Source organism: Helicoverpa armigera, chromosome 12 (assembly GCF_030705265.1).
Source record: "Helicoverpa armigera isolate CAAS_96S chromosome 12, ASM3070526v1, whole genome shotgun sequence".
In the NCBI taxonomy this organism is placed as follows: Eukaryota; Metazoa; Arthropoda; class Insecta; order Lepidoptera; family Noctuidae; genus Helicoverpa; species Helicoverpa armigera.
The window spans coordinates 1,997,390-2,011,252 of NC_087131.1; the positions used below are offsets into that span (position 1 = coordinate 1,997,390).

The 13,863-nt window shown below is 38.9% G+C and overlaps 1 protein-coding gene across 1 annotated transcript; it reads right to left on the reverse strand.

The window, feature by feature from the left end:
* Positions 1–1,404: 1,404 nt before the first annotated feature.
* Positions 1,405–8,370, reverse strand: LOC110378014 (membrane alanyl aminopeptidase). Its single transcript, XM_021337082.3, has 16 exons — positions 8,221–8,370; positions 7,644–7,870; positions 6,264–6,535; positions 5,837–5,992; positions 5,392–5,715; positions 5,117–5,300; positions 4,790–5,031; positions 4,508–4,700; positions 3,759–3,939; positions 3,506–3,606; positions 3,235–3,414; positions 2,932–3,119; positions 2,592–2,759; positions 2,301–2,444; positions 1,942–2,020; positions 1,405–1,778 (listed from the first exon to the last, which is right to left on the reverse strand). Exons 1-16 carry the CDS (start codon positions 8,222–8,224, stop codon positions 1,566–1,568), a joined length of 2,856 nt encoding a protein of 951 aa, XP_021192757.3. The 5' UTR covers positions 8,225–8,370; the 3' UTR covers positions 1,405–1,565.
* Between the last annotated feature and the right edge of the window lie 5,493 nt (positions 8,371–13,863).

Sequence of the window (13,863 nt, forward strand, 5' to 3'; positions counted from 1 at the left end):
AGTCTTGTAGGATATCAGTGCGTTGAATAGTGTCAAATCGATCAACGATCATGAGCTTGGTCTTAGATTTGTTAATTGCAAGTCCCATTTCCAGACTGGCTGTTTCTAAACGACGCAGCAGCTCCGCCATTTCGTTTTCGGATGATGCGAAAAGGGTGGTATCGTCTGCATATCTCAGATTAGATATCTTGACTCCACCTATCTTTATGCCACCCTCCCAGTCTTCTAGCGTTTGACGCATAATGTGTTCTCCGTAAATATTAAAGAGTATAGGAGAGCTTATGCATCCCTGACGAACGCCCTTCTGGAATGTGAAACGGCTTGATGTTGTGTCTCCTACTGTTACAGTGCCATAACTCGACTCATAAAGGTTGCGAATCAGCATTACGAGGTGGGAGGGTACCCCCGCTTCGGTAAGTACTTTCCATAGTTTCTCCCACTTGACGCAGTCAAAGCTTTTGGTAGTCCACAAAACACATGAAAGTTGGGGTGTTATATTCGTAGCATTTTTCTATTATGAGCCTTAAGTTTAATATTTGTTCTCTCGTTCCCCTTTCTTTTACAAAACCCGCTTGTTCTTGGGGTATTTGCCAATCCAGGAAAGCTCTTAGTCTGGCATTGAGGATGTTAAGGAGAACTTTGCTGGCATGGGATATTAGTGCAATAGTTCTGTAATTACTACAGTTCCGCATCGATCCTTTTTTATGGAGAGGAAGAATTGCGGAGTGTACCCAGTCAGATGGCCAAAGTCCTGTATGCCATATTCTATTGCATATATTATGCAGGCATGTTATTCCATTTGAGCCCAGTCCTTTCAAGACTTCCGCTGTGATTCGATCCGGCCCTGGTGCTTTATTTCTTTTAAGTTTCCGGATCGCATCTTCAACTTCTGAGCGGAGAATGCTGGGCTCTTCATCTCCTATGATTTTATTTGATGAAGTGGATTTGGATGATTGGTCTTGGTAGAGTTCCTCGCAGTATTCTTTCCATCTTTCAGCTACTTTGGCAACTTCATGTATCGGATTCCCATTTTTGTCATCTATCACCCACGAGGAAGGTTTGACTTTGTGTGTTATTTGTTTGACCTTTCTGAAAAGATCAGCAGTTTGATACTTGTCCGCATGATGTTCGATTTCGGTACAGATGTTCTCCAAATACTGGTTCTTATCCCTTCTGCACTGTCTTTGAATTAACCTGGACATTTGAGAGTACTTCACTTCGAAATTTTCGGGTCTTTCGCCACTTTTGAGTTCTTTACGTAGCTTAATAATTAATCAAAACTTTATAAAAATAAAATAGTTGGATAGTTTTTATAAGGTTAATTATTATAAAAAAATTGTACTATATCTTGTGGAAACTGTGCCATTGGCTTCTCATTTTACCAAAAAATAAGTGAAACGCATATTTATTTACAAAAGAACATTTATTAGGTAAAAATAAATACTATAGGTACAACCGTTAACAATAAAACTGTCAAAAAATATTTTTGATTGTACAAACAAAAACGAAAAGATAAACTTAAATTAGAATAATGTGAAGTGTAACTCTACTTAAAATTAAACATCTTAGCGGAACATTTGTAGGAGCATGGCTGCTAAGATGAGGATTGAAGAGGCAAGGATGGTGCTGGAACCGCTTCTAGAGTTGAGGAAGTTGACAATTTCAACAGCTGCGCCGTTGCCCCAAGTGAGATTGTCTAAGGCGGCGGTGACGACGTTATTTCCAACGCCGACAGAGCCAACCAGCTCTAATTGGTTGGAGTACACCCAAGTTTGGAACTGCAAGAATAAAAAGCATTTAGTATTAAGCAAAACTAATGTTAGTGTAGAATGAAGTATTCTATGTCATCGCGAAGTTGTCTCCAAAAATAAGTATAATATCAAAGTCAGACTAAGTTTTAGATTAAGAAGAACTTGTGACTAATAATAATACTGTACTAACCTGAGTGATGGTCTGGTAGTCAGTCAAGAATGCCGCAATAGCGTTGAGGCAAATATTGAGACGGGCAACACCTCCGTACCTAGAATCGAAAACAATGATATTGTAGTCAACCAAATAGAAAGCAGAAAATTCAAACTCACGAATCAAGCGCTTAGTGGAGTCCACTCGTGACCAAAGGGCTGGCATATACTTCGGTCAACGAATCAGCCAGCCTTTTGGACACGATCTCCTCTGACAGCAATGCGAATGAATTTTTCGATACATAGTTTTACTGTTTGCTTTTTTATTTGTAAATAAATAGTTTAAAATATATGTAATGTAATGATATAAAAGTTAAATAAACTCAAAATATAACTTACGTTTCCCTGATAGCGGCAAAGTTATTATAGAGGAAGTTCAAAACGATGGGAAGGTTCTCAGGGTTGCCTTGCAGAGCGAAGGAGAACGCGTTGGTGCGGTCGTGGATACGAACTTTGTCGTTGTACATGGACTGTTGCAAGTAGCTGTAATTGAAGATAGAACAGATATACTACCAGTCAGTAGGTCACGTGTTTAAGCAGTGATATAAATAACAATTCTAAACCACTTGAAATTACAACAGCACTTAATAACGTAGTAAAACCGAAATTTGTTGTAAATGACAAACTTACTGCTCAAGAGAAGGCTGATGCTTGGTGCAAGCGAGGGCGCGGAGGATAACAACCATGTCAGCAGTGTTCTCGGAAGAATTGTACACGCTGTACAGGTAGTTGTAGTCAGTTTCGTTACCCTCACGAAGACCAACACAGTACACATAGCGACGGAGATTCACTGGTACCCTATGAACAAAGTTAAGAGTGAGAAACGGACTGTCTTCTAAGAAATAAGTTGGTGTAGTTAATAAAGTTGAAGGTGGTTTAAAAGCCTCAGTTTCTTTACAAAATTTAATATGTAGGTATCTTGTTCCAAACTACACGTGAACGAAGGCTACAAAAGCTAATTACTACTTACAAGTTAGATACGTTCGCACGGTGCTGCCTCCATTTGTCTAAACTGTCAGAAATGCAGCCACTGTGTCCAAGGTTGCAGGCGTAGTTCATGATCTGCATACGGTTGAGGATCGTGGAGGTGGAGTCGGTACTGTGCTCGTTATAGCCAAGGTGATTGATAACCGTGTTCATGAGCTCGAGGATGTATTCCTATAGAACAAAAAATGGACAGATTTAGACAATGACTACTTTGGCAAAAATTACAAGAGAGAACTTTCAAATGACCTTTCAACAAATTCTTATCAATGTTGTATCAATCACTTACAGAGAAAGCAGCATGAGCGGTAGGCAAGTGTTCAAGGCGACGAAGGATCCAGTCGATCTGGGTAAGAGCTCCATTCCATACATAGTAATCGGTCTCATCCCTCAAGAAGTCGAGGACATCAAAAGCGAGAGTCCTGTTGATGCTGTTGGAACGCACGAAGTACAAGATGTCGTTGACGATCTAAAAGATATAGAAAATGATTTGTTTGATAAGAAACATACATATAAGTGACGCCATCCAAGTTATTTTGTAAGACATAAATATAGCATACCTGAGCTCTGTTCAGCTTGTGAATGTTCTGTCTGTTGTTGCTCTTCAGGTATGAAGCAAGCAACTGCCAGTTGTTGGTGTCGTAGTTGACACGGTACAGACCTATGTACAGTAAAAAAAAATTAAGACTAAATATCCTCTCTAACAATAGTATTTTAATTCAGTGTTTAACATTCAAATTTTATAATGCTTAAGTAGATTAGTGACGTTCACAATATCATTTCAACAATCATTATTATTTGATGATAACGAACCAGATTGGGCAATGTTGAAAATGACGAAGTGGTCTCCAGATGCAGCGTTGATGGTGCCAATCTCATCGCTAAGGACGGTGCTAGGCCTGGTGCTGTTGAAGTTGAGGGAGCCATGTTGAGTCCAGGTGAGAGGAATGTGCCACGTCGTTGGGGCTACAGCGCCCGAGAGCACGTAACGTTGCTGAATAAAACATGTCAATTTTTAATTCATGCGTCTTTCAGAATTATTAAACCGTTTATTATTTAACCGTAGCACTTCTTATTGAGCATTGTTCTATATCTCTTACATCGTCGCCATCTTCTATTTATTTTACCAGTTTTTTTTTCGAATGCTAATTATATATATTGTAATAATACATATTTTACCAGTTTGGTTTGCTTAAAGTTCTTGGTCGTTTTGTGTTTGACAAAATAAAAAGGAGTCGAGTAACAAAGTTTAGTATTATAATGCATGCTGTACTGTTTATCAATAAATATAAAAGTATAAAAAATGATCGAGCGTATACATAACAAATATATAAGATTTTTAATGTATATGAAACTGTATAAGATATATCCGGGATATCCATTACTGTACCCCACCTTATTCTGCATCGGTACGGTGGGGTACTACAAATTGGAAGTCAGACGTGAAGTGGCTTTGGCGACTTATTTGTTAAAAGTTCTTAGAGGTGACATAAAAATTCGGGTCTACTCTCAGAGATAGGCTTTTGTGTAATAAATAAATAAACATTTTATGTTTAACAAACCTGGTTGACAGTGATGACACCTGTGTTGTTGTTACGGGCAACGTTGATGACGGGAGATCCAGGGTTCTGGACCCAGCTGTCGAATACTGCGCCAACGTCAACATTTTGGAAGTCACGTTGGAAAGTAAAATCTTCAGCGACTGCTTGCTTGAAAGCCGTGTACATATCAACGGGGAAACCGATGTCGTACTCGCTGAAATAAAGAAAATCGAAGATGTAAATACTTAAGTGTCTCATACGATCTGTTCAATAATATCGATCATATAATGTCACTAAACTTACTTGTTTCTCAAGTAGTATCTGAGAGCGTTTCTGAAGGTCCTCCATCCAACGAAATGTTCCATCATCTTAAGGACGGAAGCTCCCTTAGCGTAGCTGGTAACACTGAAGTGGGAGGTGATGGAGTCATTGTCCACGACGTCGGTGTGGTTCATGGGAGTGGCGTACTGGCTGGCGTCAGAGTTGAGAGCGCTGTGCACGTAGTCAACGACAAACTGGTCATCTAACTCTAGAGCGGGATCAGCCTGTACAAAATAGTTGTGTCATTGATAAAGTACTCTAGAAAATCATCAAAACAAAACTAGTCAAATAATTCTGAATTGCACTTACCCAGTGAGCGCCGAAGTATTCGAAGAAGCTGGCGAAAGACTCGTTAAGCCAAAGGTTGCTCCACCAGAAGCAAGTGACGAGGTTACCGAACCATTTGTGTCCCAATTCGTGAGCCATGATGGTAGCGATGAAAATCTTGTTGTTCAAGTTGGTGTTGTTTTCGTCGTATAAGAGGTAGGCTTCCCTAAAGAATTCAATATTAAATTATTGCTTTTCAGTTTCGTTTATTGCTAAGTAATAATTGACTCTAGCAGAAATAAGTCTTTAAAACAAACCTGTAGTTAACCATTCCCCAGTTCTCCATAGCACCGGAGGGGAAGTCAGGAAGAGCGATGTGGTCATTCTTCATCAAAGCACCTTGTCCCATCTCATGGTACTGGATGCCAAAGTAGTCATCGAGTTCGTTGGTGATCTTAAGACCGATTTCAGCAGCATATTGGTGCTGGTTCGTGGCACCTTGGCGGGAGATAATACTGAAGGGTTTGGCATCGGTGCTGGTGTATTCAGTGGAGACGAAGTCACTGACGTGGAAAGCGACCAGATAGGCGGAGATGATGGGCGTAGTGTAGAAATTTTCGCGAATACGGGAGGTACTAACGCTGTTGGAAAGAAACAAAGAATTTTAAAATAAATAAATATTCCCAAGATTTGACAAAATTCTGAAGAAAAACTTGCTGATTTAGTAGTCAAAATTAAAGTAATATCAAATATGTTACTTACTCTTGGGCGCTTCTAATAGCCATGTTGGAGTACGATGGAGACAGACTGGTGTCGCGAGTAATGGAGATAGTGTAGCGGGATTTGAATTGGGGCTCATCGAAGCAAGGGAAGGCCTTCCTGGCGTGGTAAGGCTGGAACTGGGTGGTGGCGTAGACCCTGCAAAATAAAATAATAATCTTAAATATTCTGAAAATAGTAAATGTGTTAAAAAACTAAATTACGAATTTGCATAAGTATAGCGGAGTATAAACTTATCGACATTAAAACAGAGAAAGCATATGCATGCTTACCGTTTATTGTTTAATACTAAATATTAAAAAGTAATTTTAATCCTGCCACAATACCTGTTATAATCGGAATATTCTATTTTTGTATGTTAATGGTCTTAGATAATACAGAAGAAAAGAACACGAATTAAACATCTTACCTCAATTCATTGTTCAGGTAATAGTAGCCTCTGTAAAAACCTCGGTCAAGAGGGTTAGCATTAATCTGGCCATTGTATCTGATGGCGATGGAGTAATTGCCAATGTTGATGGGCTGGTCCAAGTTGATGAGAAGGATCTCATAGTAATCATCAGTGGTGTAAGGACGGGGGAACTGGAGAGGAACTGGGCCGTTAGGTCCGACAACATTCACTCCAGTGATGGAAACCACCTTTTGGTGAAGAACAATTTGGCGTAAATTGTTCTCTCGTACCTGTGAAGGATAATCAACATTAGTCGATTCTGCTTTTGTCACATCAAAATTACTCTGCTTAAAATTAAGTATGCCTAATTATTTATCATTTATCGTCCTGAACGATACAAATCTTTTCAGCTGTTCTTTTTTTAATTCAATTCAGTTAACGCTTACGCCTTTTAATATTGGGAAATTCCAAACAGTAACAATTAAGTATCCATTATGTAGGTACTTAGAAAAAATAACGCAACACGGATTAAGATATAAAAGGCAAAAGTTTTGAAATAACTACAAAGTCACGAATAATTGTCTGTGTTCCGATATGATAATAACTTAATCAATAATTACTATGAAACCCATTTATCATCGGATAACGATAAAATCGATATGAAATTGTAAAAACTTGATAACGAAAATGCTTAGATCCGTAAAGGGAAATATTTTTTTTGGCGCTATAGGAATTATTAAAATGTTATCTTCATCGTGTACCGAGCAACATTTTAAAATATAAAAAAGTACATTTTTAGTTTTCAAATAATTGTGTTAAGTATTTTCCCTATATTAGGTGTTTTCTTCAAAATCTGTTGTAATGAACAAACACTCAACAGAAAAAAACTATGCAGAAAACCATTTTCGCATGCCGTTATGTAATTAAATTCAGGCAGTTAATTTGTGACTAAAGTTCTTTATCTGCCAAAAAGAGGGCAGCACTAAGCAATGTAAATGAGCTTCATCATCTGTTGAAACTGTTCATAACCATTATTCAAGAATTAATTATCAAAATCACATAGGACATTATTTGTCACGAGTTAGCATCACTTCTTCTTGTGTTGACATCGACACCGAGAAATCCTTACATCGCTCTAGTATCAAAGCATCATCAAATACCAGTGAAAAAAAGCAAAAAAAAAGCAGCTAGTCTTCTGGGCACGTTTCCGGTGGACAGTGATGCGGAGGAATACTTTGACGCCTGATCGATGTTCTTTTATATATATGTTTTATGTTTATATATCTTTTGTAAATAGTATTTCATTTTTAGTTTTGTATAAAGATAGAAGAAGAAGTTTAAGTTAGTAATAGTATAAATAAATAAATTACTCGCTTAAAAATAAAATGCCGTACTCACTTGAACATCAATCTGTACAAGTCCAGAGAAGTTCAGGTGGTTTAGGTAGACATCCAGATCCAGGTTGACATCAGTGGGATAGACCACATCACGCAAACGGTACGCCGGCTCGTCTAAGTTGGTGCTGTAGTCAGACCACTCCAAGTTGGACCTGAAGTCCTCTTGAGGAATGGCCGCTATGGATCCCAGGAGGATGCAGAATACGGTGGGAAGCAACATGTTGGTACCTGAGGAGAATTCACCAATTTAGAAGGGCAAGCGAAGAATGGAATTTTTACTTTCGTCGCCGCCGTTTTTACAACCACCTATTTCTTTTAGAGGTTCTGTGATTCGCAAGGCCTGCCACATTGTGGATCCTGATTCTCATTTGTACATATTGGATAGTATTTACACAAATACATGTTCTCAAAGTTCAAGGTCACATTCGAATAATTTTTGGAATGGCATTTTCGCGATTTTCATAGACATTTCGAATTCTGATAATCTTAGAATAAGTATTAAGATTTTTTACTATCTCAATCAGTATGATAATGAGTACTTTGGGCTTATCAAAAAATATATAAAAAATGCGCCTTACCCATAGCTTCCCTGGCCGGTACCAAATGAACAACTAGAGATCCATGGCCGAAATATTATATATTTATCATTAATCATTAACTTATCTTTACGTACCTAACATTTACATTTTCAATGGACTACTTTTAATCAAAATAATATTTGAAATCAATAGTTATCCGGTAATCAGAAGATAAAAATTTTTGTTCGATACGTATTTCAGATATGTAATGGCCTTTGAGGCGTACGCATGCTCTTGCTACTGTCTAGGAATGTATTAATGTGTTAATATCAGCATGTTGCAATTATTTAAAAATAGAGCCTTATACATTTATCAGCCTATGGCTGGCCTAAAACCGGGGTTCTCAATAATAGCGTCCAAGGCAAATTGCGGTCATGGTGGTAGTTTTCATATAAGGAAATCAGCCAGCTGTGCAGGACATATTACAGTGCACAAGCATTTGTTCATACACAAGTGCACACTCTAGTCCTTCACTCTCAAAGCCCAATGGGACAACAATCCGACACGACCGGAGAGAGATCAGGCTCAGGACATTAACGCTCTAACGCCCGGATGAATCAATCACCAACTTCCAGGCTGTTTGTAAAAGTTTCTAGAACCCACAAAGCAATTTCGCCCCGATCTGAGAATCGAACCCGAGACCTGATGCACAGTCATCACCCGTGCAACTACTAGGGCAGTTTAAAATTGTTTCTTTTCGAATTCTACTTAAATTATTCTTATTAAAAAAATGAGTTCCGAGTTATATACCAAAAAAAATCTTATTTTTATAGAGAGATATTTCCATTAAGACCTTATTTTGAAAAATAGAAAAATAGTCTCTGCACGAGTCCGAATAGTTGGTGCAGAGGGCAAAAGTAGCATATAACCTTCCAGGATAAATGGGAACACTGAATTTTTCAAATCCGACCAGTACTTCATGAGATTAGCGCGTTCAAGCAAACAAACCAACAACCAAATTCTTCAGCTTTACAATATTAGTACCGATAGTAACGAAAAAATCTATCAGGTATGTTATCATCACAAATAGTTGAAAAGTTATCGCTATCAATATCAGATGCACTAAAGACTGATAAATTAAGCATGTTAACATTATGACTAAGAATTCTATGACGTCCTTCGCAAGGATGTTATAATTTAATCGTCGAGATCGTACGTAAGATGGTGCGTCATAAGGTTAAGCAACCCATCCATGGTCCATGGATGGGTGAACATCTTATCATGATGAAATTCTATTGTATTTTGGGATGGATCGGTGACCTAGAGGTAAAGAACCAAACTCTCAAGTATGATTGTTCGATTCTAGGTCAGGCAAGTACCAATGCAACTTTTCTAAGTATATCTTGGACACTAATGACTGTGTTCGACAAACGTTAAACTGTAGGTTTCGACTGGCATTTATCATCCTTAGCAGTCGTTACGCGTAGTCAGAGCCAGTAAGTCTGACACCAGTCTTACCAAGGGGTATTGGGTTGCCTGGGTTGAGGAGGTCAGTCGCTTCTTGTAAAACACTGGTACTCAGTTGCATCCGCTTAGACTTCAAGCCGACCCCAACATACATATGAAGTTGAGAAAAAAGATGGGAAATGATGATGGGAAGGCAAGGTTAGGTGGTCCCTCTGTCATTTGAACTTGAACATCTTTAACAGTTGGTGCGAGTATGGCACAACTAAATAAAAATAAATGGATAAAAGACTAAAATATTTTTCCTTGTTAGTTCATCCTTTGACTCAATAGATGTCGTTACTTGTATCAAAACTGTTAATTAGCAACCATTAAAAATGTGACTCACGGTATATTAGTTCACAACTCATGTACATTAATTTGTATAATGGCCATTGAGTCCGCTTCGTCTTGTCCAAGATGAAAGTCGTGGTGATCTAGTGGGTAAAGGACCAACCTCTCAAGTATGAGGGTGCGGGTTCGATCCCAGGTCAGGCAAGTAGGTACCAATGCAACTTTTCTAAGTTTGTATGTACTTTCTAAGTATATCTTAAACACCATTGACTGTGTTTCGGACGGCACGTTAAACTGTGGGTCCCGGCTGTCATTGAACATCCTTGGCAGTCGTTACAGGTCGTCAGAAGCCAGTAAGTCTGATACCAGTCTAACCAAGTGGTATCGGGTTGCCCGGGTAACTGGGTTGAGGAAGTCAGATAGGCAGTCGCTTCTTGTAAAGCATTGGTACTCAGCTGAATCCGGTTAGACTGGAAGCCGACCCCAACATGGGAAAAAGGCTCGGAGGATGATGAGTCTGCTTCGTCTTATCACAAGTAAAACAGGATTCATCTTAATATAACACAGGTACAAGATTTTGTAACAAGAAGACTTCACGCCATGCTTATTATCCATTAACTATTGCTAGGATCGTGGAAAAGTCCAAACAAAACAAAGCATTAGCATTCATCAAAAACGGCCTAATAGGATTTTTTAATTCGACTGGAAATAGGTAACCGATATCTTTCGATATCTTTTCTATGTGCCTCGTAGAGCATGTTATGCGTCTGATGTCGGTCCTGCATCTGATCTGCATTGGTCTTGTCACCGATACCATCCTCTCGAACTACAAGAGAGAATGAATATAAATTGCAACTGCTGTGTCTACATTTTATTGTTGATAAACTGCTTAATTTCTTTCGAGACAGCCCTTATTACAATATTACATATTTTTTGAGAATTGTATGTACTTCTACTACTTTTACTTTGTCTGTACTTTTTGTATTATTTTTTAACTACTGCTGTTTTTGTAAAGTATCCGAAAACTAACAGTGGTAAGTTACTTTAACTAATCCATTGTTTTATTTATCTTTACAACGACACCTTTTACCGGAGTTCGTTGATTTCTAACCTATAAAAACTAGGTGCGTTTTATTGGTCTGGTATCTGTACTAACGTCATCATTGAAAAGCCTTATCTAAATCGTTTTGAAAACGATAGGATTATTGACAATAGGTTTAGCAGGAATCTTTAATAATTGCTAATCTATCATTTTTATGTTCATCGGCCTATTACATAGCGATTGATTGGCCCAGACCTCTTCATATACTCGTACATATTTTTAATTCAAGCTAGCGATTTCAGATTTCTTGTTCAGGTCTTAAATATCAGACGTATCGTCGATCATCATCATATTCATCATCTGCCTAGCCTTTTCCCAATATTTGGGGTCGGCTTCCAGTCTTAGCCATTGCAGCTGAGTACCATTATTACATTACAAGGTGCGACCGACCTCCTCAACCCAGTTACCCGGGCAACCCAATACCACAAGGTACGACTGGTTCAAATGACAAATCGTATAATTCGATCACTTTTAATGAATAAAATATGCACCTTCTTCTAAGAGAAAACTTTAGAGATTTCTGTGTGTCTTAAGTGCTGTATAGGTAAACATGGAACAACCAACCCAGAATTGCATTATTTCACCACTATTCTAAACAATTTCAGGTGACCCTGTACTGCTTACTGTCAGTCGTTCTTCCCAAACCATATCTAGTACAGAGGAGAACAAAATGTCATTATGAACAATCTCCTAAGAAAGTAGCTCGCCAAAATGCGAGTGTTCGGGGGACGAGGAACTTTACTTTCTCCTTATACGCCTTTGTAACCCGTCCATTTTTTTTTAAATCATCAATCTTTGACATTGTGTCTCAAGAAACCCGAAAGCCTTAGTTTGTATCGCCTATATTATTTTTCTTTCAAGAAGGCGCCTGACCTACCTGCCTTATGACATCTCCGCTCGTCTTTCCTAACTCCTTGTCTAGAACGAATACACACGAGAAATATTTAGAATAGCTTATAAGATTTGATGATAGCCGTAGTTACTGTAACAGCTTTTTATCGTACCACTGCTGTTCAGAGGCTTCCTCTCACACGGAGAAGGATTGACCGTTAATCACCACGCATGTTCAATGCGGGTTAGTGATTTCATACTATATAGTCTAGGTTTCCTCAAGATGTTTTCCTTCACCTTTTGACGTGACAACGTCTTATAAATCGATGGAGCCGGCTGCACGCACGAAAAAACATGACTCATGCGGCGTTACCTCGCTCTGAGGCGTTACCTCGCTCTGAGGCGTTCCGTTTAAGGCTTGAAGTGCAAGCGAGAGCACGCAGCGAGCGACAAAGAGGCACAATCGGCAGCTACTCACGTTGTCACGTTCAACTATCGTCAGTAAAACGACTTTACAGACAATGGTTTTTTTATCAGCCATTGGTATCCAAGATAAACTTAACCACCGTAGTATGTTTTTTTTAAATGTTAGTGTTATTATTTTCAGGATAGTATGTACATATTTATCAGACTTAGGAGAAGGCGATGAGGTAGGTTTTTTATAGAATACGGTATTTTTTTATGTGAAAAATTGAGTAAAGTGAATATTGTAATGCTTGAATATATTTTATTGCTCATATGATTTTGATAAAAATAGGATGCCATGCTCTCTTTACAGACATAAACCCTCCTATAATATTCTCATTGAAATAGTCTCGTCTACAAGATGATTTCAGTAAAAAAAAAAACAAACGACCTTAGAAAAAAATCAACCAATATATTTTAATATCAGTTTAATAAAAAAATATTAATATTATTGTCATAAATACAAGCTGTTGATTTGCATCCGTGCCATAGTCAAGGACGTAAATATGCTAATGATTCTCGACCCAAATCAACGAAAAAATGGGTAGGTAATTTTTTCATGTTTTTTTCTTATTTACGTATATCCGTCAGTGTAACCCAGCCGTACTTTAATTCGGCGCGTGTGTTACTAGCCTTACTACCGCGCTGCGCACTCACACAAACGCAAACGATACATGCACAAAGCATACGCAACGATCGTTCAATAAAAATCGTAGATCATCCAGCCTACCCAAATTCACCCAATCACAGTGCGAGTACTCCCACACACTCGCCTCGCCGCTCCCCGCGTGCCCTTGAAGCCGGAACAAACAAGCGCCGACGGCAAGCAGTGTGTTTGATGTCGCCGCCGCTGCTGCGTACGTGCGCTTTGAATTCCGCGACGTGTAGGTACAAAGTGCGAGATGACGGAAAACTACACGAACACGAGTTGGTGGCGATGGTCCGCCTGTATGCCATCAGTGACAACAGTGTACTAACAGCCATCCATCCTCCGAGCCTTTTCCCAATCATGTTGGGGTCGGCTTCCAGTCTAACCGGATTCAGCTGAGTACCAGTGCTTTACAAGAAGCGACTGCCTATCTGACCTCCTCAACCCAGTTACCCGGGCAACCCGATACCCCTTGGTTAGACTGGTGTCAGACTTACTGGCTTCTGACTACCCGTTACGACTGCCAAGGATGTGCAATGACAGCCGTACATACCTATGTTCCGGGAAATGTTTACCGACCGGGAACCCTCATCACGGAGGGTCATGCTGGTCATGTGACAGACTTATGTGCTAGGACCGTTAACTTAGTGCTTTCGACACATTAAAAACGAATGTGATAGTGTTATGTTAGCTGAAGGACAACCAGCTACTTCGTCGTGCTCGATTGTGCCAAGAGTGTGAAGGTGACAGCTTTGAACAGTACCTCCGGGTAACTAAACTAGGTAGGTAATTTATTTATTTGTACATTTTGTAAATACGTAGTCAGCTTAATCAATTTTATTAGTGTAAATAAGTTGAT

Excerpts from the sequence above, each read along its gene's own strand:
- LOC110378014 (XM_021337082.3), bottom strand. Across the intron at positions 6,536-7,643 it reads TTGTACAGATTGATGTTCAA|GTACGAGAGAACAATTTACG; the intron begins GTGAGTACGGCA and ends TATCCTTCACAG. Across the intron at positions 2,760-2,931 it reads CGTGCGAACGTATCTAACTT|GGTACCAGTGAATCTCCGTC; the intron begins GTAAGTAGTAAT and ends CTTTGTTCATAG.